This window comes from Malassezia sympodialis, genomic scaffold (assembly GCF_000349305.1).
Source record: "Malassezia sympodialis ATCC 42132 genomic scaffold, msy_sf_4, whole genome shotgun sequence".
NCBI classification, from domain to species: Eukaryota; Fungi; Basidiomycota; class Malasseziomycetes; order Malasseziales; family Malasseziaceae; genus Malassezia; species Malassezia sympodialis.
In genome coordinates, this window is record NW_017387802.1 from 517,692 (window position 1) to 541,026 (window position 23,335).

At 49.5% G+C, this 23,335-nt stretch overlaps 8 protein-coding genes and 2 pseudogenes across 10 annotated transcripts; 5 read left to right on the forward strand and 5 right to left on the reverse strand.

Annotated features, from left to right (window-relative positions):
* Window positions 1–133: 133 nt before the first annotated feature.
* MSY001_1087 (uncharacterized protein) lies at window positions 134–3,679 on the forward strand (the record flags this gene model as incomplete). Its single annotated transcript, XM_018886191.1, has 1 exon — window positions 134–3,679. The coding sequence occupies one exon, from the start codon at window positions 134–136 to the stop codon at window positions 3,677–3,679; it is 3,546 nt and encodes a 1,181-aa protein (XP_018739690.1).
* A 2,881-nt stretch (window positions 3,680–6,560) lies between these two features.
* On the forward strand, window positions 6,561–7,442 carry MSY001_1088 (uncharacterized protein; the record flags this gene model as incomplete). The annotated part of the gene is made up of 1 exon (XM_018886192.1): window positions 6,561–7,442. The coding sequence occupies one exon, from the start codon at window positions 6,561–6,563 to the stop codon at window positions 7,440–7,442; it is 882 nt and encodes a 293-aa protein (XP_018739691.1).
* Window positions 7,443–7,469: 27 nt separating this feature from the next.
* MSY001_1089 (uncharacterized protein) lies at window positions 7,470–8,918 on the reverse strand (the record flags this gene model as incomplete). Its single annotated transcript, XM_018886194.1, has 1 exon — window positions 7,470–8,918. One exon carries the CDS (start codon window positions 8,916–8,918, stop codon window positions 7,470–7,472), a length of 1,449 nt encoding a protein of 482 aa, XP_018739692.1.
* Window positions 8,919–9,382: 464 nt separating this feature from the next.
* MSY001_1090 lies at window positions 9,383–10,023 on the forward strand (annotated as a pseudogene). The gene is made up of 3 exons: window positions 9,383–9,813; window positions 9,849–9,930; window positions 9,964–10,023. Coding segments are annotated over exons 1-3 (573 nt in total).
* Window positions 10,024–10,265: 242 nt separating this feature from the next.
* On the reverse strand, window positions 10,266–11,513 carry MSY001_1091 (uncharacterized protein; the record flags this gene model as incomplete). Its single annotated transcript, XM_018886195.1, has 2 exons — window positions 10,266–10,329; window positions 10,561–11,513. 2 exons carry the CDS (start codon window positions 11,511–11,513, stop codon window positions 10,266–10,268), a joined length of 1,017 nt encoding a protein of 338 aa, XP_018739693.1.
* A 231-nt stretch (window positions 11,514–11,744) lies between these two features.
* On the reverse strand, window positions 11,745–14,108 carry MSY001_1092 (uncharacterized protein; the record flags this gene model as incomplete). Its single annotated transcript, XM_018886196.1, is given in 2 exon segments — window positions 11,745–13,929; window positions 13,945–14,108. The coding sequence occupies 2 exon segments, from the start codon at window positions 14,106–14,108 to the stop codon at window positions 11,745–11,747; spliced, it is 2,349 nt and encodes a 782-aa protein (XP_018739694.1).
* Window positions 14,109–14,344: 236 nt separating this feature from the next.
* MSY001_1093 (uncharacterized protein) lies at window positions 14,345–15,334 on the reverse strand (the record flags this gene model as incomplete). The annotated part of the gene is made up of 1 exon (XM_018886197.1): window positions 14,345–15,334. The coding sequence occupies one exon, from the start codon at window positions 15,332–15,334 to the stop codon at window positions 14,345–14,347; it is 990 nt and encodes a 329-aa protein (XP_018739695.1).
* Window positions 15,335–15,557: 223 nt separating this feature from the next.
* MSY001_1094 (uncharacterized protein) lies at window positions 15,558–16,554 on the forward strand (the record flags this gene model as incomplete). Its single annotated transcript, XM_018886198.1, has 4 exons — window positions 15,558–15,846; window positions 15,877–16,407; window positions 16,447–16,499; window positions 16,540–16,554. The coding sequence occupies 4 exons, from the start codon at window positions 15,558–15,560 to the stop codon at window positions 16,552–16,554; spliced, it is 888 nt and encodes a 295-aa protein (XP_018739696.1).
* A 153-nt stretch (window positions 16,555–16,707) lies between these two features.
* Window positions 16,708–18,454, reverse strand: MSY001_1095 (annotated as a pseudogene). The gene is made up of 2 exons: window positions 18,227–18,454; window positions 16,708–18,192 (listed from the first exon to the last, which is right to left on the reverse strand). Coding segments are annotated over exons 1-2 (1,713 nt in total).
* Window positions 18,455–20,208: 1,754 nt separating this feature from the next.
* On the forward strand, window positions 20,209–23,019 carry MSY001_1096 (uncharacterized protein; the record flags this gene model as incomplete). Its single annotated transcript, XM_018886199.1, has 3 exons — window positions 20,209–20,734; window positions 20,954–21,047; window positions 21,126–23,019. 3 exons carry the CDS (start codon window positions 20,209–20,211, stop codon window positions 23,017–23,019), a joined length of 2,514 nt encoding a protein of 837 aa, XP_018739697.1.
* Between the last annotated feature and the right edge of the window lie 316 nt (window positions 23,020–23,335).

The window sequence follows — 23,335 nt, forward strand, 5'->3', positions numbered from 1 at the left end:
GGCGCTCGCCGTCTCGCCGCTGCCGCAAGGCGCACTCGTCATGACAGGCTCCAACGCACCCGAGTCCACACTTTCTCGTCGTGATGAACCCTCCAACAGGCCCAGGGAAGGACTTTTTCACAGCCTGGGAAGCATGCTCTTCCGTCCTTTCTCCTGGGTAGCGAGCCCTCGGGCTCCTCCATCGACGTATCACAGCGTCGAGACTGATCACAAAGATACAGCTCCGACGACCTCGATTGACAAAAGGACGACATCCAACGCTCTTCCCACATTGGAATCTACGCCCAATGTCCCCTTCCATGGTACACACACATTGCCATCGTCGCTGCGTGTGACACCGACTATCTCTCATGTTGCCTCTCCCCGTAGCAAGTGGGGCTCTCTCAACTTGGCTCCCAGTCAAAGCCGTTCTTTTGCCACATCATCAGTGGATGCACCTGTGCAAATTAAGCCCGCTACTCGTCCCGAGAGTTCTGCGTCTCTTGTCTCTGTGCTAGGTAAGCGAAACCCATCCGTCCATCTTGCCGACACAGAGCATGAAGAACATGTGACTGAATCTTCGTCGAGGAAGCGTCGCATGGTTTGGGACCCTGAAATGGGCTTTGTCGACGTAGAGGACCTGGCCGCTCGCCGTCCTCCGGCGCCTCCACCCCAAAATGAAGCCGAGCGCATCCTGCGGGCATTGGAGAGTATGCGCACGCCGTTGGGTGATGCACGAAGAGAGCGTATCATCCGCTCTCAATCCCGGCCATCTTGGTCTCTCTCCGCGCCAATTCCAGTACCGCTGCCGACGCCAGAGCGAGAAAGCATTCTAGCGCCACCGCGGCCACGGTCTGCGGCTTTTCGAAGCATTGCGCCTCATTCCCGATCGCTTCGACGGTCACAGCTTTTGCGCCAGTCACAGGTGGGACTGCTGCCTAACTTGCGCTCGAAACTGCGGCAATCAGTACAGTACCAAGATACCCAGCAGGACTCCATGGACGAAGCACGTGTCGATAATAACTTGAAAGTCACAGAGCCTGAGCAACATGTGTCCCGCACTACAAAGCGACGTGCTTCGAAAGCCAAGCTTAGTTCTAAATCCTCCCGCGCAAAACTTCTCAAAGCTGACAATGAAGTAATTCCGAAGGCGTCTACGGCCTCTGATGTGGACGCAGAAACTACAACAGCAGCCTCTTTGCCTGAAACTGACTTGGCTAAGGAAAACAAGGCACCGGCTTTGCAGAAGCGTGATAAATTTGAGGTGCGCCCTAATGATGAGCCCCTCCCCAAACGTTCTGTGCTGCGCCAAGGCCCTTCTAAAGTAAACCGACGTCACGCACCCTCTGGGCGTATTACTGCGTTTGATGATGACGAAGACGAAGATGATGTACCGATGCCTAGCGGGGAAGAGCTTGCAAAAATCAAGCTTCCCTCAAGTTTATTCCCTGAGAATTTCTCCTTTGGGGATGCCACGAAGAACCCTGCTTCGTCTCCTCCGAAGCCTCTACTGGAGCGTATGGATCCACCCACTACGACACCCGCCAAGGAACCCAAGCCGGGGTCTGTCCGCTTCGATGCCAAGCCCGATATATCGGCGACGGAGAGGTCAAATGAAAGCTTACCCCCAAGTTCGTTCTTTGCGTCGGCTCCAGCCAAGTCAGACTCCATCTCAACGGAAAAAAAATCGGGCCCTGTACCCGACTTTTTCGGCACAAAGAAACTAGCCCCTGACTCAGACTCTTCTGCACACAGGGAGCAAGCGACAGACACATCCATGGGAAAGCCTGCCGGCCCAGACACGAAGAAACGCGATCGAGATGATGAAGAAAGGCCAGCCAAGAAGCCTGCTTCCACTCTCAATCCAACTGCCCCGTCATTCTCAATTGGGAAACCGGCGGATGTTAAGGATACCGCCTCACCTTCTTCGTTCTTCCAGGAAACAAGCTCAACGGAGAAGAAACCGACATTCTCGTTTGGCATAGCTCCAGAGAAAAAGGATGCTCCTACATTTTCTTTTGCCCAGCCGACCCAGAAGAACGAGAGCCAATCTGCTTTTTCTCTTGGGCAGATACAGACAAAGCAAGACTCGACGACCGCCTCTTCCGAGCTCACACGCTCTTCAGACGTGAAGGAGACTGCTTGTGCTGCAGCCAACAGTCAGGGTTCTGAAACAGTAAAAGAGAAGCCAGCGTTCTCGTTCAACCAGTCAGCTCCCAGTGCCCAGAATGAAAAGCCCACATTTTCTTTTGGATCGCTTGCACAAAATAATGACAAGTCGAGTGTGTCAGTCAGCCAGTCTACTGAGACAAAGGACAATCAACCTTCTTTCTCGTTCAATTCGGCCGCAAGCTCGTCGACATCGAAGCCATCATTCTCGTTCGGCCAGGCATCGGAGACGTCAAAAGTCGACAAACCACTGTTCTCCTTTACTCAACCAGCCGACAAGAAAGAGAGCCAGCCCTTGTTCGGTGAAGCTACTGAAAAGAAGGACAACACTGCATCTCTCGGTAGTACTGAGAGCACCAAGCCCGCCTTCTCATTTGCCCAGCCTTCCAAGTCGGACGCAAAGCCTACCTTCTCCTTTGGGTCAGGTTCGGGTCAAGGAACCGACAAATCCACGATCGAGCCATCAGAATCCAAACCAAAGGATGAGAAGCCTAATCCTCCGATTTTCGGCCCCTCCGAAAAGAAGGACGCACCAACATTTTCTTTTGGCCAGGCCACGCCTACATTTGGTGCTTTTGCTGGTCCAAAGAGCAGTCCATCCTTTTCATTTGGTCAGAGTACTGATTCTACGGAAGCAAAGCCCGTGTCTACCTTTTCGTTTGGCCAGTCTCTCAAGCCGACAAGCGACACGCCTTCTTTCTCGTTTGGTCAGTCCTCGGAGAAGAAGGAGGAGAAGTCTGCTGCACCTTCCTTTTCATTTGGCTCTTCCACACCTAAGAGCGATGATGCGAAACCCAAGCCTACCTTCAGCTTCGGATCTACGAACCCCCCGCAGGCATTTGGTGCGACTTCTCAAGCTGAGGCCCCGAAGAATCCTGCTGAATCAGCATCAACACCTAATGCACCGACGATGTTTGGCCCACCTGCGTCTGTGTCTGGCTCTGGCTCAACTTCACCTGCGCCTGCTTTTACATTTGGCGCAATGCCCGCGTCGTCAAACTCCGCTCCAGGATCCCCGAAACCCTCCATCTCTTTTGGCGCTCCTGCTCCTACTCAGGCAACGGCACCAGCCCCTACAGTATCTACGCCTTCATTTGGCCAACCTGTTGGACCTCCAGCTTCGACCACATCCTTTTCCTTTGGCGCTCCCAATCCAAGCTTCTCATTTGGGGCTTCAGCTCCGGCTGCGCCGGCTGCGCCGACGACAAGTTTCACTTTCGGAAGCGCGCCGCCTTCTGGTGTCTTTCAGTTTGGTGCACCTCAGCCATCTTCCAGCAATCCAGTTGCACCTGCGCCTCCTACAACGACGTCATTCTCGTTTGGAGCCCCTTCTGGTTCTGTACCAAGCTTTACCTTTGGTAATATGCCAGCCTCGCCTGCCACAGGGTCTCCTGCGCCTGGCTTTTCATTTGGAACCCCGCCGCCGAACTCTGGTGATGGCGGTGGTGGTGGAATGTTCAACCTCGGCTCGACAACCACACCAGGAGGCAGACCTATTAAGCCTCTGCGGCAATCTAGACGACGTAACTAGGTACAAAATAGATGTGCTATACCACTAGGCTCGCTAATTCACGTACTAACCTGTAAGTCGGACACCAAAGACAGCATTTTCTTGCGTGGTGGACCAGATGTATTTGATGAAGCTAATGCAGATGAATGTCGAGGGCTTGACTGGCCTGGTATGTTCATTGGAGGAGGTTTCTTTAAAATCTATCATCCGTTCGCGAGGGCAAAGGGCGAGACCGACGTAAACCACTCCCTGGCTTGCTTTGCATTGAGGCACTTTGTGTATGAGTTGACATAGAAGACAACGGGGTCAATAAGTTGTCATGTTGAGAAAAGGACTGATCCTGGGCACTCTCCAGGCTCGGCAAAATCAAACTCGACGATGTGTCAGTCTCATCTGACATGCTCAGGGAACCCAAATTTGTTGATTCCAAATAGGTATTAGTAGTTGGAGACCATTGGATGTTGCTTGTTGGATGGGAGGTATCACGCTCATACAAGTCTTCTAATAGATTTGGAATAGGCAGATCTGGAATGGCTGCATTGGAAGAGTCAGTCTTGTAGCCGTGTTTCTTGGGTGACATCGTCTGCCAGCTTAAAGCTTTGGCTGCAAGGTTTGTGCTAGCCTTGGAAACACTGGCAACCGCATCAGACTCCTGGATGGCATCGGTGTATTTACGCAACAAGTGACGAGCGTCTGACAAGCGTGAGCCAGAACCACTAGGGCACATTATCTCTTCATAATCAGAAGAGACAGAAAACTCTCCAGAATCTTTCCCATTTCCAGGCACCGTGTCACCACCTTGTAAAATAGTTTGCTCTTTCTTTTCTGATATATTAGAATAGTTTTGATAATCCCATGAAAGGGCACGTTTGGGAGTTGTAGACAAACCCCGATGCACGGTGGCTGCGAGTCGTTCTTGCAGCCTTGCACTGCGTGTCTGAGAATCACTGACAGTTCGTATGGGCGCTGTACTAGGACGCATAGCATTAGAGTCTCGCAAAGGCGATCCATCCATTTTATCAGATAGCCGCTGCTCACGCAATTGCAGTGCCAGTGAAATGATGGGACGCGGATTTGATAGAGGGTATGATTGGAGCAGCTGCAGAATTCTTTCGCGTGTATCTGTTGTTCTTGCGGACTGTGAGTCCGATAACAGATGCTGGGGAATTTCTAGCAATTGATCGCGAATCACTAGTATCATTGCGCAGCACATGTCGACAAGGGCATCCACAGTTGCATTTGAAGTTGTTGTCAAGGTTACATATCGCTCGGTAAGCAATACATCCCATAATTGAACCACCATAGGCAAAGGAAGATCAGCCGTAAATATGCAGACAATCCAACGCAACGAATAGTTCTCTGTTTGAGGATCCAGAGAATGCTTGCAAAGATATAGCCAGATAGCCTCATCGTTACGACGAAGCTCTCTACTGCATTGGCGCAGTGCCGTAGCTATCCCCGTGGTCGGTGCGAAACGAGGCATGTGCACGGGAAACAATGTATAGGGTTGCAAGATATTTTTGGAATCTAGGTCAATCCCACCTAGTTCAAAAGCCTCTCGAAACTCTCCGATCAAAAGCGAGAAACACCAAAATGTATCAGCCTCAGAGGCATTGACCGAGTTAACGCCTAATACTGTTGCTTCCCAAGATTTCATACCATGGATAGATGCATCACGCGAATCAAATACCACGCATAGCAAAACGTACAAAATTTCAATCAAACTTTGAATACTGCCGGCACAAGGGTTCATCATGGCATACGTATACATAATACGAAGCATGATATTCCATTTTTGTTCCATATGCTCTGAATGGTTTAGTCTGTGAAGATGAAATTCAGGGAAGTCATCGGTTTTGTTGTATTCGGGGCTAATTTGCTCGAGCCGATGCAGCAATAGATCTCGGGTGGTGCAGGTTGAAAAATGGGAGTCCAATGACTTAGGCTGGAAATCACCGGGCCCTGATTCATGAATGCGGTGACAAAGCGCAGGGTTCTTTTTAGACAGCTTTTTGATATGTTCAAAGATCTGAACTAGCGTCGCATCAGCCTGGTCCCGAATAGGATTCGAATCGGGGTTGAATGAGAGTTCAGCCAGGAAGTGCTAGTGTCAGTACATTGATACGAACAAAATACTCGTCTCGACGCCGTTTTAATGTATTAGACCACTCTGACTTTTCCCTCGGTAAATATCCAAGTAGTACTTTCCAAGCTTGCGCTCGTGCCCATTTGGGTAATTTGTCCATATCACCTTGAAGACACACATCGCGAAGACGCTTAGGATCAACGACATCGCCGGATCTTTGCGTCGGAAATAAGAGGCGCAAGATCGGCAAAAGGGTGTTTAAAGTGCTTTTGCTATCATGCCGAGTATTTTCTCTGGCAGGAGAGGACACACCCATCCAGCACGAGGCTATGACCGAGCAAGCTTAATCCTGGATTGATCTCAAATGTCGTTCACGTGACCACAAGGGCTCTGGAGATGTGCGGCCTCGCGCCCGCGTCACTCGACGTGTTGCTCCTGATGGTAGAATTGCGACGCAGCAAGAAGAGCGACGAGTACAACCCTAAACTTGAGGGGGATCCTGACAATGAAGCTATTGATACTGGCAAAATAGAGACTAAAAAGCCGTACGCACAACAACGCCCTGCGAATACAGCCCTACGTCAGCAGCGTCTTAAAGCATGGCACCCCATCTTAACCCACTCCACTGTACTACCTTTGCTCTTCGGTTTAGGAGTTTTTTTCGCAGTTCTAGGAGCCGTGATGTATTGGTCGGCTCTTCAGGTAAATGAACTGACGATTCAGTACTCTACTTGTCGAGACGAGGCGCCTCAGAACAACTTGGCTCCGATTCCCAGCAAATACGTTTCGTACAGATTCCATTCTAGCAACAAAAGTATGTACGAAAATCCGCCTCAGTGGTCTAAGACACCTGTTCCTCCTGGACCTGGGCGCGAGGACAACCCGGCGCGCTTCAACTGCACATTGTACTTTACCATACCTGCACAGATGGACTCCAGCGTTTTCTTATATTATAAGCTGACAAACTTTTACCAGAATCATCGTCGCTATATGAAGAGTATTGATTCGGAACAGTTGCTAAGCAAGCCTCGAACTGCGGACCAACTTCAGGATGCCGAGTGCAAACCTCTTGGCAAAGACCCTGTGTCAGGCCTGAGCGTATACCCATGCGGGCTCATCGCGAATAGTGTCTTCAATGACACATTTCAATCTCCTGTATTGCTGGATCAAAACAACCAGCCTCAAAGCACATATGAAATGTCGGAGAACAATATTATTTGGTCTGGAGAAGCCAAACGGTACAGGACTCCCACGTACAGCGCGAACGATGTCGTACCTCCGCCTTTCTGGCAGGGAGCTGAAGGGCCTTTCGGCTATCCGTCCGGACGCTACGAGGAGGGAAAGCTGTTCGATCCTAGCAAGAATGAACACTTCCAAGTTTGGATGCGAACGGCAGCATTCCCTACCTTCCGCAAGCTTTATATGCGGAATGACACAGCGCCCATGCAAGCTGGTCGATATTCCCTACTCGTCGGTGACAATTACCCAGTGGACATGTATGGTGGGACCAAATCTATTGTTATCAGCACAGCGTCATGGATCGGAGGGCGCAGTTTTATGATTGGCTTGTCGCATATTGCTGTCGCCGCATTGTGTTTCGCGCTCGGTATCGTGCTCACGGCAAAGCAGATTATCAAGCCGCGACGCGTGGGAGATACGAGCTTCCTAAGCTGGAACAAGCCCCACAAACAACATTAATTATAGTCTGTCTAATTTCATGTCATATTAGGCTGCACCCCGTACTTGCATCCCTGCACGTGTTAATGGATTTGTTGGTCCATTTGCGACGTTCCGTGTAGGCTCAGGCAGCGAAGTGGGCATGATACCATGCTCACCTACGTTGCTTACAATTCCAACTAGCTTTGTCTTACCCTCGCGCGCAATTAACTTGGTCCCTGGAGTAATGTACTCAGGCCGACACGTGAATTGAAATCTTACAAGTGCACGGTCTCCCATACGTACAATCGGCTTGAAGCCTTCGTTGGCATGTAAAGATACAGAGTGGTGGTTCTCAGGCGAACTAGACTTGACAATTTCGACAATCCGAACGGTTTGTCGAACACTAGACGCATGCATGACGATGCATGAGCCTACACTCAAAGTTGTAGAATGATAAAGGCACAAAACCTCTGCTTCAAATTCGCGGTGCACGCTCGGGTTGACATCAGTGGTCGATAAGAGCAACATTCCCTTGCGCACTTGAGATGGCCGTATCCGCTTCAGTGCAAAACAAACAGATTGACCAGCACTGGCACATTCTACGTTGACTCTTCGTCGATGAATAGATCGCACTGATGTGGGCGTAAAGTTTCCTAGACCGTCAGGTCCAAGGAGCAGTGGGTCACCAACCTTGACAATGCCTGAAGTCAACACACCTGAAACCACCGTTCCGACAAACGGCACATTAAATACATCGCTGACGGGCAACTCCACAGGCTTGGACTGTAATGGAGCATACCGTGCTTGGCTGGAAGGAATCAAGTTCATAAACAGACTTAGCAGGTCAAGATGATGTCCCGTCACGCTGCTTACTTGAAATATTGGGCATATACGTTCGATGGGCAGCCTAAGAGCGGCACTTAAAACATCTTCCTTTGAAGATATCATAACAGGCGTCTTACGACAGCCTGGGGATTGCACGACCTTGCAAATCTGAGCAAGTGATGCCTCGAGGATACCCGGCGGACACATGTCCACCTTGGATACGACAACCACGACAGGAATACCTAAGGCTAGTGCTAGTCCCAAGTGTTCCTTGCTCATGCCAACAAGTCCGGCATTGGCGCCAACCATCAAAATAACGTAGTCGGGCAGTTGGCTGGTTAATCCGAATACAGTAGTCTTCAAATATCTTTCGTGACCGGCCAAGTCAATAAATGAGACAACCTTAGCGGCGTCATTACTTATTTGCTCCCAGGAAATCTTATGTCGGCGTTGGTCATGAGACGAAAATCCAATTAGAGCGCTTCCATCAGCACAGAATCCCATGACCTCAGTTCCAACACTGCTGGTGCGTCCAGTTTCAATCTCGTGCTTGTAGCGAAACAGGTCTGCACGCGCTCGGCCTCGGCCATTGTCAAGAACACCCTTGGTTAAAACGCCTAATAATGTGCTCTTTCCAGCATCAACATTGCCTACAACAGCAAAACGAACTTCAATGTTATCTTCGGCCATGCGGGATTGTCGCCGTATTAAATACGTTGACTTGACTGGATTCGATACAACCAGTGAACATCGAGCTCCAATGTGTTCACTTGTACGTTGAAGAACATCATAACATGCCCTATGTTCGGACTCAGGCAAACAGAATGTAATAAGAGTGTCAATTGCGGTTGATGTGTCCGAGGCAACTTCTACCAAAAACTCCCCGCCATCCTTATCGAGATGTTGCTTGAGCTCAGAGGCAAATGGCGTGTGTATTTCCTCCTTGCTTTCTATCGCATTCCTCAATTGTGAAATCATGGTAGTTATAATTGAATGGGCATTCTCTTTTAAGGGATCAGGATGGAGTAGTGTGAGTCATAAACGCCACCGCGTTGACTCACAAACAGGCACGCCTGGCCCAAGCGTAGGCGCGTGTCTGGAAATAAATGAGTGCTCTACATTAATGTGGAGGGACAACCTCTTGGAACGGTGCGATGAGCGTGCGTCCTACGGGACCGTCGGCGACAGAGGCTAAAACAATCCAGCTGTCGGCATTATCACCACCCCTTGCCTTTTCACATGTATGCCCGTACATATTTCGGTGTGCAGATCCCTCATCACAGCCTGAATCATTTCTATTTTTAGAATCTCTAAATCTCAAAAGCGTAATTTTGCTGTCCATTGAATATCCTTCCAAGGTGCTGGAATCGTTTTGCAGCCAGCATCATATTGAATTGCATCATTTTGGAATTGAAAGAAGATGGCCAGCCCCAAACCCAATCGCTCAAGTCTCAGCCCCTACAACTAACAGTCTATTTTTGTCTCCGCATGAAATCAATTCCTTCAGTGTGTTTGAAACCATCGTCAAAGATGGTTTAGAGCTACTACTTGATATTAGAAATCACCCGGTCCTTGTAACTGATACGTATGTTTCTTTCTAATAAACAATAACTAATTCAGTGCTGGCGTATTTGAAACGGGTGTTTTACTAGGTTGTTTGAGAAAAATTCAGCGCTGGAATCTCAGCAGCATTTTGGTTGAAGTACGTCAAGCTTGAAAACGAAATTTTTAACAGAAGTATCGTGCTTTTGCAGGACCACTAGCTCGAAGTGCCATTGAACGTTTCATCGAAGTATGTATTTATCTTCTAACCTAAAGATGTTTGATGTTGACCTTGTGACCATGCCGCCAGCCGAGTTTGTGCCAGATTGGCTTCTACCCCCTGATCAATTTTACGTGGATGAATCGGAGAGGAGTGACAGTGCGAGCGGAGAAGCGAGCAACTCAGACTAATAAATGTCTTATGAGATGTTAAAAAGGAACTATGTGCGTGAGATGGTCACTCATGCGCAGATGCCCGCAATAAGAACCAGTCCTTTAACGAAGTTTGGTAGCAAAGTATTGGGCCGCAGCAGGTGGGCGGTATGCATCAGGTAGCGCGCTAATGTAAGCTTCCGTTGTACGTACTTCAAGTTCGGAATGAACCGGTCGTTGTGGTGCACAAAGAAGCGTGGCATCCATGCCTGGCCATTAGTCTCTCGAACACGGGTAGCCTGTCGTTGCGCGTCTTCCACAATAGATTTCTGTTCTGTAGCCATATCCATATTCTTGCTTTTGATTCCCTCCGTAACTTTCGCCCATAGGCTGTTTGTAAGCGCCATGATACACATACCGTTGAGATTCATTTGGTTCTTGTTCCTCTAGTGGTGGCACGCTCTTCTGAGCTGTGACAGCCGATTTGGCATCAAAAAGCACACGAGACTGACCCGACTGTTCATCCTTGTATTCCATCAAGTCACTCCATTTGCCAGATAGCTCTCCCGTGGTGCGACCATTTTGAATTACTTTGGCACCGATGGCATTGTAAATACCGCCGAAATACCCTTTTACCTTGAATTCAACATGGCATGAAATATTGTTCGCAGCATTTGTTACGTCGCTGTAGTCGCCCAGTTCAAGCACCATTTTGCCAAACAAGATACCTCGCGCATACATATTGGGCATGCTGATGGTATATTCCCCATCATCCAACTTATTTAGAAGCACGACATGGCTCTCACCACCCATAATAGTGGCGGCTGAGTTTCCTAAAAATTTGCTCTTAGGACGAAGGTCACCGTAAATCAGCACGTTGTTTTCAGGTGAGACGTAATAGTATGCGCTGATCGGCGGATGATGAGACACTTGTTCGGCAATGTAAACGCCATGGGTCCCATCCGCATAAGTGTAGCTGCAGCGGAAAAATTCGCCCAATACGGGATTGTATGGCTTTTTAACACCTTTGGGCTTGATGTGCCAGCCTGACATATAGTAGGTGAGAATCGCCAAAAAACGCTCCTCTGGATTCTGCAAACGGTCCGCACCGAAAAGCAAATCGGGATGACTCAAAAAATCAGTAACGCGCTCCAGCATGCTTCGCGGCTCCAGAACAAAAGTAGGCAATGTCACCTTGGACAGATCCATACCGATTCTGAGTTGGCTAATGAGGCTTAACAGAATATTTCCGTGCTCTTCGTTCAGCTCTTCAGTATCATCAGCATGTGCGCCTTCATGGAAATGTTCTTGGTTAGAAAATTTCCCACCTGTCTTCGAAACAGCTGAACTGACGTGACCTAGCAGACCCATGCTGGCGTTTGGTAACAGGAAACACTGTGGCTAGCCGTGCGCTCAGACCTTGGTCTGGCAATATGTAAATGTATGCACGATCACATAATGATGCTTGACATAGGTCAGCCAAGCTTTTCAGTAGAGATAGAGCTCGACCAGTCCATCAAATCGATAGGCAGTGCATATAGTATGGTAATACGTCATATGTACGACTATCTTGGGCATGAGTCGCTTCGACTACTTTTTTTTTTAACCTCCATTTGTAACAGGTTCGTCAGCTCGCGGCCTCTTTGCCTCCATGGGCACATGCTCAGAGTCCAAAGGGCGTTTGCTCTTCGGAGAGGTTGTCATGTCTGATCGCGTTCGCGAAAAATTATTGGCTTCATAGGCCGAGGCGGCCGCACCTGCCAGACCCATAAGAGCACTAGCTGCTCCTGTGTCGTAGTCTTCGTCAATTTCTCGACTAGAAGAAACAGGCATAGAGCTCCGCATCGCTGAGCCGGAAACATCATCTCGCTCTGGTGCATACTCATTTGCCGGGACGGAGTCGCTTCGATTAGAACGTAGAGTTGAAACCGGGCGACGAAGGTTGTTCATATCACGTTTCCGACGCAAGTGAAGTTCCTTGTCCACACGCACTCGTTCATGCTCAATGTCAGTTGGCATCGCGTCACGGTGAGCCAAGTGCATACTTCCGCTAGGGACAGAGTACGACGCTCTAGGGCCACCACTGAAATAGCTAGGATCAGCCCGATCTCCCCTACTGTCGACAGGAATATGCATTGGGTGATGGCGAGATGGATATCTGCCTGGGCTCTCATCACGGTAAGGGCGCCGGCCCCACTCGGACGACGGAGGGTACGCGCGACTCGAAGGTAGATCGCGAATGGAATCAATATGAGCCTTAGTGTATTGCAGGTGTGGCATAGAATTCTTTGAAGATGATTCTTCAAAAAAATTCATTTTTCTAGGAGACACTTCAGAGACAAGTTTGTGCTCTTCGTCTGTACTAGGGACATCCGCTTCTTTAGCGTGATGCACAGTCGATTCGCCAGACCAGCCTCCATCTTCTGCTTCACCCATTACCGGGCTACCTTCAGGTGGCGGTAATGTACAGGAGGAGAAAGCAGAGAATGGAAGATCCTTGGGCAATGGAATGTTTGGTACAGCCTTGCCTAAAGGCTCGGCACTTTGAAGGAGGGAAAGACGTTGTTGTACTTCAGAATGTTCTGGTTCAAGTTCGAGTGTACGCCGATATGCATCGATTGCGTCCGAAATTTGGTTGTTGCAGGACTCGTAAAGAATACCAAGATTGAACCAAATCTCAGGTATATATGGGTTCAGGCGAATGGAACGAGAAAATGCACCAAGGGCATCGTGATATTGTCCGTTCTGAAAGTAGAGTATGCCAATAGAGCCCCACAACACCGGGTTTTTTCCATCTCGGTACACAGCTTGCTGATAAGAATCGTATGCCTTATTATAGTCTTGAGAGTTCATGTAGGCTCGCCCGAGCAGATACCACGTTTGTTGGTCATTTTTATCAGAGTCAAGACTCTGGTGTAGGAGTTGAATAGCCTTGTCCTGATCAAACAAACCCGATGCTGGTTGTAGATAAAGTGCACCAAGTTGTTGAAGTACTTTTCCATGGTTGGTATTTTCGCGCAAAACGCGTTCATATGCTTCTTTTGCAAGATCATAGTCTTGTCGCTGCTCATAGACATGTCCAATCTGAAACCAAATATCCATCTCAGTCAGAGGCTTTGGGGGATTATGCAATATATAGCGGAAGCACTCCAGGCTAGAGTCATAACGGCCTTGTTGCTTGTAAATAATGCCAAGACGGAAGTATATCTCGTTCGCCTTTTCGTAGTCCGGGTTCATCCGAACAACATTTGAAAAGGTCTCTTCAGCGTGTTCAAGATTGCCACATCGATCATATAAAATACCAATACCATACCAGAGTTTCGGTTCTTTGGCATTAGGCAAGTGGCATAATGCTTGTTGGTATGCAGCATAGGCTTTTTCAAGCTCATCCATCATCAAATAGCAATGGCCCATTGCACCCCATACTTCGCCGTTTTCTCGGTCAATATCAAGAACACGCTGAATATATTCAACGGCAAGGTCGAAATGCTCCATGGACCGATACACACTTGCCATGGCGCTGAGTGCTGGAATCGAATAAGGGTTGTGCAGCAAGGCAGAGTCATAAGCTGCCAAGGCGCGCGTAGGATCACTCATTGTTTCAGCAGTTGTACCAATAGCAATCCATGTCTGCTCGTTTGCAATACTTAATTTGTTTAGAGTGACCATCACACGATCGCTAGAAGGAGACAACATAGGAGGAGCACCACTTTCAGGTGCCATGATCATGCCCGAAGGAATCCGTGGAGAGCGACGAAGAGCTTCTTTTCCTTGGTCAGGACTCCGTCTGACATCCATGTACATCATGGGAAGAGTACCGCCATTGACGGGGACAGGTATAGGCTCAGCAACAGGAGTTAATCGAGCCTCCGTTGCTGCACTCAAGGACGCATTTGGAGGTCCAGATACTGTAGCGGAAGGATACGAATGCAGAGGTGCATTCGATCCAAGATCAGAGGACTCCATGGCTAGGCGGCTGCTGACAAGTTCAAATGGGGAAGACAAAGCACGGGTCCGGCGAGAATCAGTCCGCGATACAGCGATATTCAGCCGCGTGTCTCTTCTCTTCACTATTGCCTTCTATTGGACAGTTTCGCAAAAACTGGACCACGTGGGTCAGGAACAAACTATTTTCATATTGTCTAGTCGCCAGGGAATATCAGATGTGGGGGAGGCTTCAGTCCTCGACTTTCCCACGCGATTCACCAACCACGCGAGGCGAGCTTACCGCCCTTCATCTCGTCTGAGATAGTGATACCAACCATAGCTTCACCGAGATTGGTTGAGACTTCTGCGAGCTTAGCGGGGTCATTGTAGTGGGCAACAGCTTGCACAATAGCCTTGGCACGCTCAGCTTGGTTTGCACCCTTGAAGATACCAGAACCAACAAATACACCGTCACTGCCAAGTTGCATCATCAGAGCAGCATCAGCAGGAGTAGCAACACCACCAGCTGCAAAATTAACCACAGGAAGACGCTTCAAGCGAGCCGTCTCTTTAAGCAAGTGGAACGGTGCTTGAATATTACGTGCGTAAGTGTACAGCTCGTCATCACTCATGTTTGAAACACGACGGATCTCAGCCTGCACAGTACGTTGGTGACGAACTGCCTCGACAACATTACCCGTACCAGCTTCACCCTTGGTACGGATCATGGCGGCACCTTCGCTGATACGACGCAGAGCCTCGCCAAGATTACGGCACCCGCACACAAATGGCACTTTAAAGTTGTGCTTGTTAATGTGGTTTTCCTCATCTGCAGGAGTAAGAACTTCACTCTCATCGATGTAGTCAACATTAATAGCCTGCAGGATCTGAGCCTCGACAAAGTGACCAATACGGCATTTGGCCATAACCGGAATAGTTACGGCATCAATGATCTCCTGGATCATAGCAGGGTCAGACATACGCGCGACACCACCATCAGCACGAATATCAGCAGGCACGCGTTCCAAAGCCATAACAGCACATGCGCCAGCTTCTTCGGCGATGCGCGCCTGCTCAGCATTCACCACGTCCATGATAACACCACCCTTTAGCATTTGGGCGAGGCCACTCTTAACACCGAAGGTGCCGAGATTCCCTGAACCTGCCTCGGACTTCGTGGTACGAATTGGTCCACGCTGAGGCACCGCCGCTGACTTGTCGGCTCCTGCTGAACTAGGAAGGATTTTGGGATTTTCAGTCGACATCTTCGCGCGATGTTGAGTCACAAGTTCCGGCAGTGGGCTCCTCACATGTGCAGAACCGACGTCAACCGTGCATTGGTCACGTGGTGCTTAGAAATAGGGGCCGGGAATGGCCGGGTCCAACCCGTGATTTGGAATTGCTCCCGTCGCCGTTGGCGGTTTGTCAACTCCGATTTCTACACGGTAGGCCATCTCACCTGGGTTCTCTATCCGCGTGTGAATAGAAATGTCTGCCCCTTTCTGTCGGAATCTTGTCTCGCGCCGGGCTATTAATGTGGCGTATGTGTATATTGGAGAGTTCGAACTAACTTTTGACAGGCCGACTGTGCAGCGCGCTGCCAGTGGTGCCCCAGTGGTGCCCGGTCTGAACTTGCGTGCTGCTGCGCCGGCTGACCCGCACAGCCACGATGAACATGCCGCCGCTGGACCACGCGGAGACATTGGCGCTTTGCCGTCTTGGACCTCGAAGGCCGTGTTGCGTGGTCATTCGCTGGCGTCTCGGTCGGCCGTGAATGGTGTGTACTTACAGTCTTCTAATATCTTAGCGAAGGTGACTGGCGCTCAGATTCGCACGTTCTCGTCCTCAACTCGCGCTCTTGACACGCCTGATTTCAGCGGCTCGCGCGTGAAGAGCCCCGAGGTGCACCGCGCCTTTTCTTACTTTTTGATTGGTAGCTTTGGCGCTATCTCTGCCGCCAGTGCTCGCTCTACCGTTACCAACTTCCTGTCGACAATGAGTGCTTCCAGTGATGTCCTCGCCCTGGCAAAGGTTGAGGTCGACATGGCCAACATTCCGGAAGGCAAAAATGCCATTATTAAGTGGCGTGGTAAGCCTGTGTTCGTGCGTCACCGCACTCAGGCTGAGATTGACGAGGCAAACGACATCGATGTCTCGACTCTCCGTGACCCTGAGGCGGATTCGGACCGTGCCAAGCGCCCTGAGTGGCTCGTAATGCTTGGTGTGTGTACCCATCTGGGTTGTGTGCCAATTGGTGAGGCTGGTGAGTACGGTGGCTGGTTCTGCCCTTGCCACGGTAGTCACTATGACATCAGCGGTCGTATCCGCAAGGGTCCTGGTATGTATTCAACATCATGTGCATTTTCTAACATGTTAGCTCCCCTCAACCTTGAAGTCCCTGAGTACGACTTCAACGACAGCGAGAACAAGGTATGTGAGCCTTTGCGAGCTGCGTCTAATACATGTACAGCTTATTATCGGTTAAGTAGATTCTGTATATCTATGCAGATATCACCTAGGCTATTGCTCTCGACTAGCACAGATCCGATGTTGGGAACTCGTTGTTGCAGTCGAACTATTGGACAGTCATGGTCGCGTTAAGCCGCCCGGTACAGTCTTCCGGTAAGATCAGGCACCGCTAGAGCTTGCCGAACCCGCTCTTGCTCTTCTTCTTGGGCTTAACGTCTTCATCCTCACTACCGCTGCCTTCACCACGTTCGCGGCGCTTCTTTTGGTCATCTCGGGCGGCCTTGCGCTCAAGTTCGTCCCAATCTTCGCCTTCTTCGCTCTCTTCGTATGGTTCAGAGCCACTCTCTTCTGATTCACCAAACTCCGACCCACTTTCAGAATATTCAGTGGATTCTTGGTCGCCATCATCTAAGTCAGAATCAAACTCAGACTCCTGTTCGCTCTCTGACTCATCCGACACATCTGAAGCATCGGCTTGGAGAAAGCCCCAACCACCTTCTTGGAAGAATGCATGAGGATCCTCATTGATGGTCTTCATAATAGCACCCCAGTTCAAATTTACAGCACCCTCTGTCACACAAACGTCCACTGAATCAAGCCATTGCTTAACATCATCCAAGGAACTGCTTGGGACACTGCTCACGTGTAATGGGGTCCGAGAAAAATCGCTGAACACAAATACCATATCGAACGAGGAGAGACCATATTGAACACGTTCCAAATGGACGATTTCGATCTCGGATAGGGTGATTACCAAAAACGGAGGATCAGTAAGATGGATCAGGCAATCAGTTGTAGGCTGTAGTAGAACACTAGCGCGCGATGGAACACCATTAAAGCCCAAGTCGCGATATGGAATATCCACCTGCACTCGACCTTCAGAGGCATCGGCAATGCGCTGCGCGAAATGCTTAAACTCCTTGTTCAGCATGTGACGACGCCGGCGCTCTTCCTGCTCCAGTTCAATTTCATCTTCATCGCCAGTACGATAACGGCGTTTCCGGTTCCCTGTTTCATCAAATTGGACATCAGAAGCCTCCCGGTAGAATTGTATGTCACGAGTCTTGCGCTTGCCAACCATGACAGGAGCTTTGAGATGGAAATGGATAAGTACAATGAGTTCTTTATCGCAAGGCTGATAGAAGAGATGCTTGACATTGCTGAAAGGGATATCAATTTTCTGGTCCTGGCGCATAGGTGACATGAAGCGAACACCGTTCTGATGGATAGTGAGATGACCAGGAACGCGTTTTCCTTCAAGTGCGGGACGAGGGAATACTTCTGGTAATGAGAGGGGGCGCTGCTTGTTGAGGATCAGTTGGTCTTGCTCAACCACGTCAGCCATTTCTTTCTGCTCAGCTTCACGCTTCAAGGCAATCCTGCGCATTTCGGTGATCTCATTAGAAAGCTCGTGAAGGTGACGTGCATCCGTTGAACGATAACTGATATTCCGGATAAAAGTGGCATCAGGATCATCAAAGGGAACGTCATCCTTCTTACCCGAAAGCTGGCCTGGCGTAACAAAATTTATACGCAAGTAAGTGTAGTCTCCTTCAAATGAAGTGCTCACATTCTTCAATGTTTTCACATGAAAAGGCACCGCAAACTGGTTAATGGGAAGGATGACTGACTGAGCACGGTGATCCACCATAATCTGGTGCGTCAGATTCATACGCAGAGAAACTTACCCGCAAGTCGTCAACTTTGGCCGGGAGTTGGCTCTCGCGACGATAGCTTTCATACTTTTTAAAAACACTTTCATTTGAATCATGCCCGCCGGCATCTTCCGCGGCAAAACGTTTAAGCCCTTCCTCCTGTTTCTGTTTGACCAATTCCTTTTGGTGTTCTTTAATTTTATTGAGAATAGATTCATCGATTGTCGCTGTTTTAGAACGACTGCGAAGGATTTTCCCGCCGGCTGATCGGCCCTAGGAAAGTTAGAGCATTCAACATAAACGTACGCTCGACATGATGATCGGTCCGAAATGGGAGATGCCGCGTCGCGTCGCGCCTCCATTCACGACCGTTGTCACACGTGACTACAGGTGTCAGGACGCCTGGCAAGCCAACTGTGAGGGCATGGCACGTTGTCTTGATGCGCCCAGGTTTCAAAAAAGAACACACTTTAGGTATGTCGCGATCAATTCTGATTGATGAAGAACAGCGTAAGGAAGAATCCTCCAAAATCCGCGACAAATTTCCAGATCGGATTCCTGTGATTTGTGAAAAGGCAGAAAAGACTGATATTCCTGCCATCAACAAAAATAAATACCTCGTACCTGCCGTATGTGATAAATATTGACAGAGAAAGGACTTGACAGTGGGCCAGTTTGTCTATGTGATCCGAAAACGAGTCAAACTCGCACCTGAAAAAGCAATTTTTATTTTTATTAGAGATATTCTACCAGCAGCCGCTGCCACTATGGACGTTATTTTTGAAGAGCATAAAGATGAAGATGGGTTTTTGTACATGAGGTTCGTGAAACGAAACGCGACTGACGCTAAGCTATGCAGGCGAGAATACCTTGTGCGCATCCCTAGATTGCTTACTGGCAGTGGCGCATAATATTATCAGAATCATGCCTTTCTGTACCATATATTTTACGAACTTGTCGCATAGAACACTATTCAATAGCGTCGGTATGAACTTAGCTTTTACTGACCCAACAAACCCAACCACTAGGCTGCTTTGTGACTAGCTTGCACTAACCTACCAATGTGGAGGTATGCCCACGCGGGCCAAGCGGCCGGTTTTTCCTCTTCTAAGGCGCGCCCTTCACGGCAGTCTGCTGCGAGGTAGGTTGTCAAGAGCTTGGCAGTTGCCCGGCCCCTTGGGAACGGCTGGTCATTACCCTCTTGGCACGAAGAAGTGTGGCCTAGTTCTTGTGTTTTCTGAAGATACCATTCGTCTACGCCGGCGCTTCAGTCGGAACTAAGCAATGTCTTCATGCATGCCGCGTGATGTGAGCAGTATGTTTTATGGTATTAACGATTAGCCCTGACACCTACAGGCCATAATGATTTTTCAGAGGAACCTGGGAGTCACCAGTCATGTACTTCCAGTCCTAGGTCCGAGGAGAGCAAGGCGCAACCAATCCCTATACGCCGGGTCCATTCTTTTGACACATCGGTACAAGAGCATGCCTCTCCTTCATCTGATATGTCGTCGTCTCCGTCATCTCCGTCATCTCCTAGGTGGCTCACGCGAAGAGGGATGCAAAATGCGCATGTGAGAGTATCATCGGCCCCTACCATGCGGTCGCTGAGGAAAACACCAAGTATTGGCAGCAATCTCCATTCTAACATGCCTCGAGAATCGCCAAAAAATTCGACTCCAGGGAGCTGGTTGATACACGGGAGTGCCTGGCCGGATGGATCTTTTAGTGCCTCGTCGACTGTGCGCATTTCATCACCATTGGCTGAAACTTTGGATCCGATGGTCGAGCAGCCAACAGGCCCCCCGATCTCTGACAACATCAATTCAGTGTGGGTTGATTCTCCTCCGTCAACGCCGTCGCCGCCATTAAGTGTGGAAGACACCGGGATTTTGAACCAAGATCAGCAATCGTCTCCTGTGTTGATCAACGAGTCATTATTTGGATCTGACAAGGTAAACTTGGGTTTCCCTCGTTTGTCTACACTTAATTTGAATGCCTCTCCGCCTCCCTCAATGGATGCTTCCAAGACTCCGCCACCTGCCTCAGACCTCTCAACGTCACCGCGCTCCATACCTGACAGCCCACCCAAAACAAGGAGCCATATTGCACTGCCGCCGCGGTCTGGATATTCTCTCAGTGATGATTCTGACAGTGTTCGTTCAGAAGGCGATGGATCTACAGGCTCTGGTGTGAGCAGTACAGACTCTAGCTCTGACAATGAGGGAGATTCCGTTTTTGACGAAGAAGAGGAAGATATGGAGGAGAGCCAAGCTCGCATCCGACATTGGCAGATGGCTCGAAACATACACCGCATGCAAGAATCTTCATCTGATTCACGCGAGTCTCTTCCAAATAACTTTGAAAGCTATGAGGATACAAGCAACGATGCCGATGCAGAGGACGAAAGAGATGACCGCACGCGCCAAGTCGTGACGAGTCAAGGCTTTGAAGCAGAGGACGAGAATATGGATGGTTCACAAGAAGCACCAGAGGAATCCGTTGAAGATTCCTTGGATGACGGGTTGAGCACTTTGGAGCGTATCTTTTTGTTTGCCAAAAGTGATTTAGCATACCACCGCATTCTTGTTTCGCGATGTTTGGCGGAATGGATTCGTGATGTGGATCTAACGGATGCTGTTGAATATGTGATCCCTCTACTTAACGGCTTGGCAACTGATGAGCTTGAAGTTAGTGCGGTATTTGCGCCGGAGTTGGGCCGTTTGATGTGGTTCTTTTTCCGGAACTGTCCTTTAACAGAACTCAAAGACGATAACCGCGGCGTGTTGGATTCGACAGACGAGGAAATTATGCCACGGCCACGCCTATCGGTGTCAGCGTTTACGCCGCTTCTGTGTGCTCTTTTATTAAACCCTAACAGTGTCGTTTCTGGCGCGACACAGGCCTCCATCGTGGAATACTTCTTGCGCAGCAAGCAATACGATGAGGTTGTTGACCGTGACACGGCTCCTTCGGACGAGATAGAAGAAGTCCGGAAAGCGGATCTTGTTGAGCAAGGTACCGCTCGTGAGAAAAGTGTTCCACTGATTCCCTATGACTTTGGACGTGATGCCCGGGCTACCGTGTTGGATGAGTTATTTGAGAACGTTGCGATCGCGATCTCGCGGGTAGAAGAGCATTCTGACGATCATGGCTCGCATTTCGGAAGCGCAGAGCGAGCTTCCTTTGACGAAGAATCAGCTCAAGGCCGGATGATGTCTGTCAACCTTCTTGCTGCCATAACCGTGGAAGGTGGTTTTTCATCGCAACAGCTTGTTGAGCGAGTGGTGCCGCAGATTACAAGCTGGCCTCTGGATCCTGCCTTTTATGTCCGGAAAGAGGTCGCTGCTGCTATCGGCATTATAGGTAAGGCCCTGGCGAGCGGTGTTTCTGAGTCTTTTGATCTCAGCAAGACGGATGCACCACTTCGACTGCTCGAAGCCATCAATCGGGTACTGCTGGATCATGTCTGGCAGGTACGACAGGCAGCTTGTTATTCGCTACCAGGTGTGTTTGCTACTCAGCCGGCCGATGAGGTGCGACGTAAGAACCTTGTGATAATCATGCAAGCCCTAAAGCAAGACGTTTCGCCTAATGTCCAGCTCGCTGCTTTTGAGATGATCGGTGAAATTATATATCTGTTTCACGGCGAGGAAAAGGGCGTGCCGGAGGAACTGGTGCGACTCTTTATGGGTCAGCCAATGCACGGAGCCGAGGCTTCCAATGCGGACGAAATGCTGAACAATTTGGACTATGCACTGATTGTTGCATTCAATTTCCCTGCTGTGATATTAACAATGGGAGCGGATCATTGGCCTTTGCTGCGTGAACTTTACTTGCGTCTTACCAATCATGTATATGACAATATTCGCAATTCACTGGCGGCTTCATTGCATGAGATTGCTCGACTTATTGGCTCCGAGGCTTCTTGCATCGACCTGCTCCCTGTGGCCCAACGCTTTCTGCAAGATCCCTGCGTGGACGTTACAGCAACACTTCTTGAGCATTTCGATCAGTTCTTGTTGATGCTCCCTGCTTCTATCGCTAAAGAACAGTTGCGGCAGATACCCTCGCTATGGATGACCTCCTTTACACAGGATTGGCGTTTGAGGCAAACGATGGCTTCGCATATCCCCTCGTTGGTGCCTGAACTTCTGCTGGTGGATGAGGATGGATCGCTGGTTACGTTGCTTTTGTTGGCGCTGAATGATTCTGTGAATGCTTTACGCGAGATTGGTATTGCTGCGGTGCCGTCTATGTACGCCACGTTCCAAGCACATGATGAGACCATTGCGGATGGTTTCCTGTCCATGCTGACTGACTTAGCGCGTGCTCCGGCCTACCGCCAACGGGTCACTTTTGTACAGATCCTTGTCAAGCTTTTGGGTGAGAATCTCAGAAAGGATCGCTTGGAAGAGCTTATCTTCCCCATTCTCCTCGAACTTGCCACTGACAGAGTGCTGGACGTTCGGCTGGCCTTGTCGCGGCTGGTGCAGTCTATGTGGAAGAAGGTTGACCCGGAATCCGTTAATCCTCCCTTTGCATTGAATCAAATAACAGCTACCTTGGCTCAGGACACTTCTACTGCTATTCGAGAACCTATTCTTGCTCTGCATTTGCCTATAAGCTCTGCAAATGCTCTACCCGCACGTGAGCCCCAATCCACTACGCTAGAATTTGGCCCTGCTCGCCCTCTGCTGGACTCCACTAGCATACCCTGGCGCAGCGCCGACGACAACCTGGATACGCGTGCCGACAAAGTGGATGAGAGTTTGCAGGGCCAAAATAGTTCAGCTTCCATCCGAATGGACGAAGATAGCATGTAAAGACCCCGTAGAAAAGAACATCAGGTGTGCAGGGGACCGTGCATTGGGGGAGAATGATAGGCCTTCAAAATTTCTCTGTACCTCCACTGACGTCATTCCGCGAAACTGTCGTTTATCCAAACTATCGCCATACACTATCATGTCGTATGATGTATGGTCGCGAGGATCAAGAGATCGGCCTGCCACTCGCCATCGATTTTCCGGTACATCTAGCGATCAAAACAAGAATACACTGGGATATGACGAATGTGTCGAGGATGACGAAAGTGTGTTTGCATTCATGCCTTGTACGTTCCAGCAATTAACGAAACAGCTG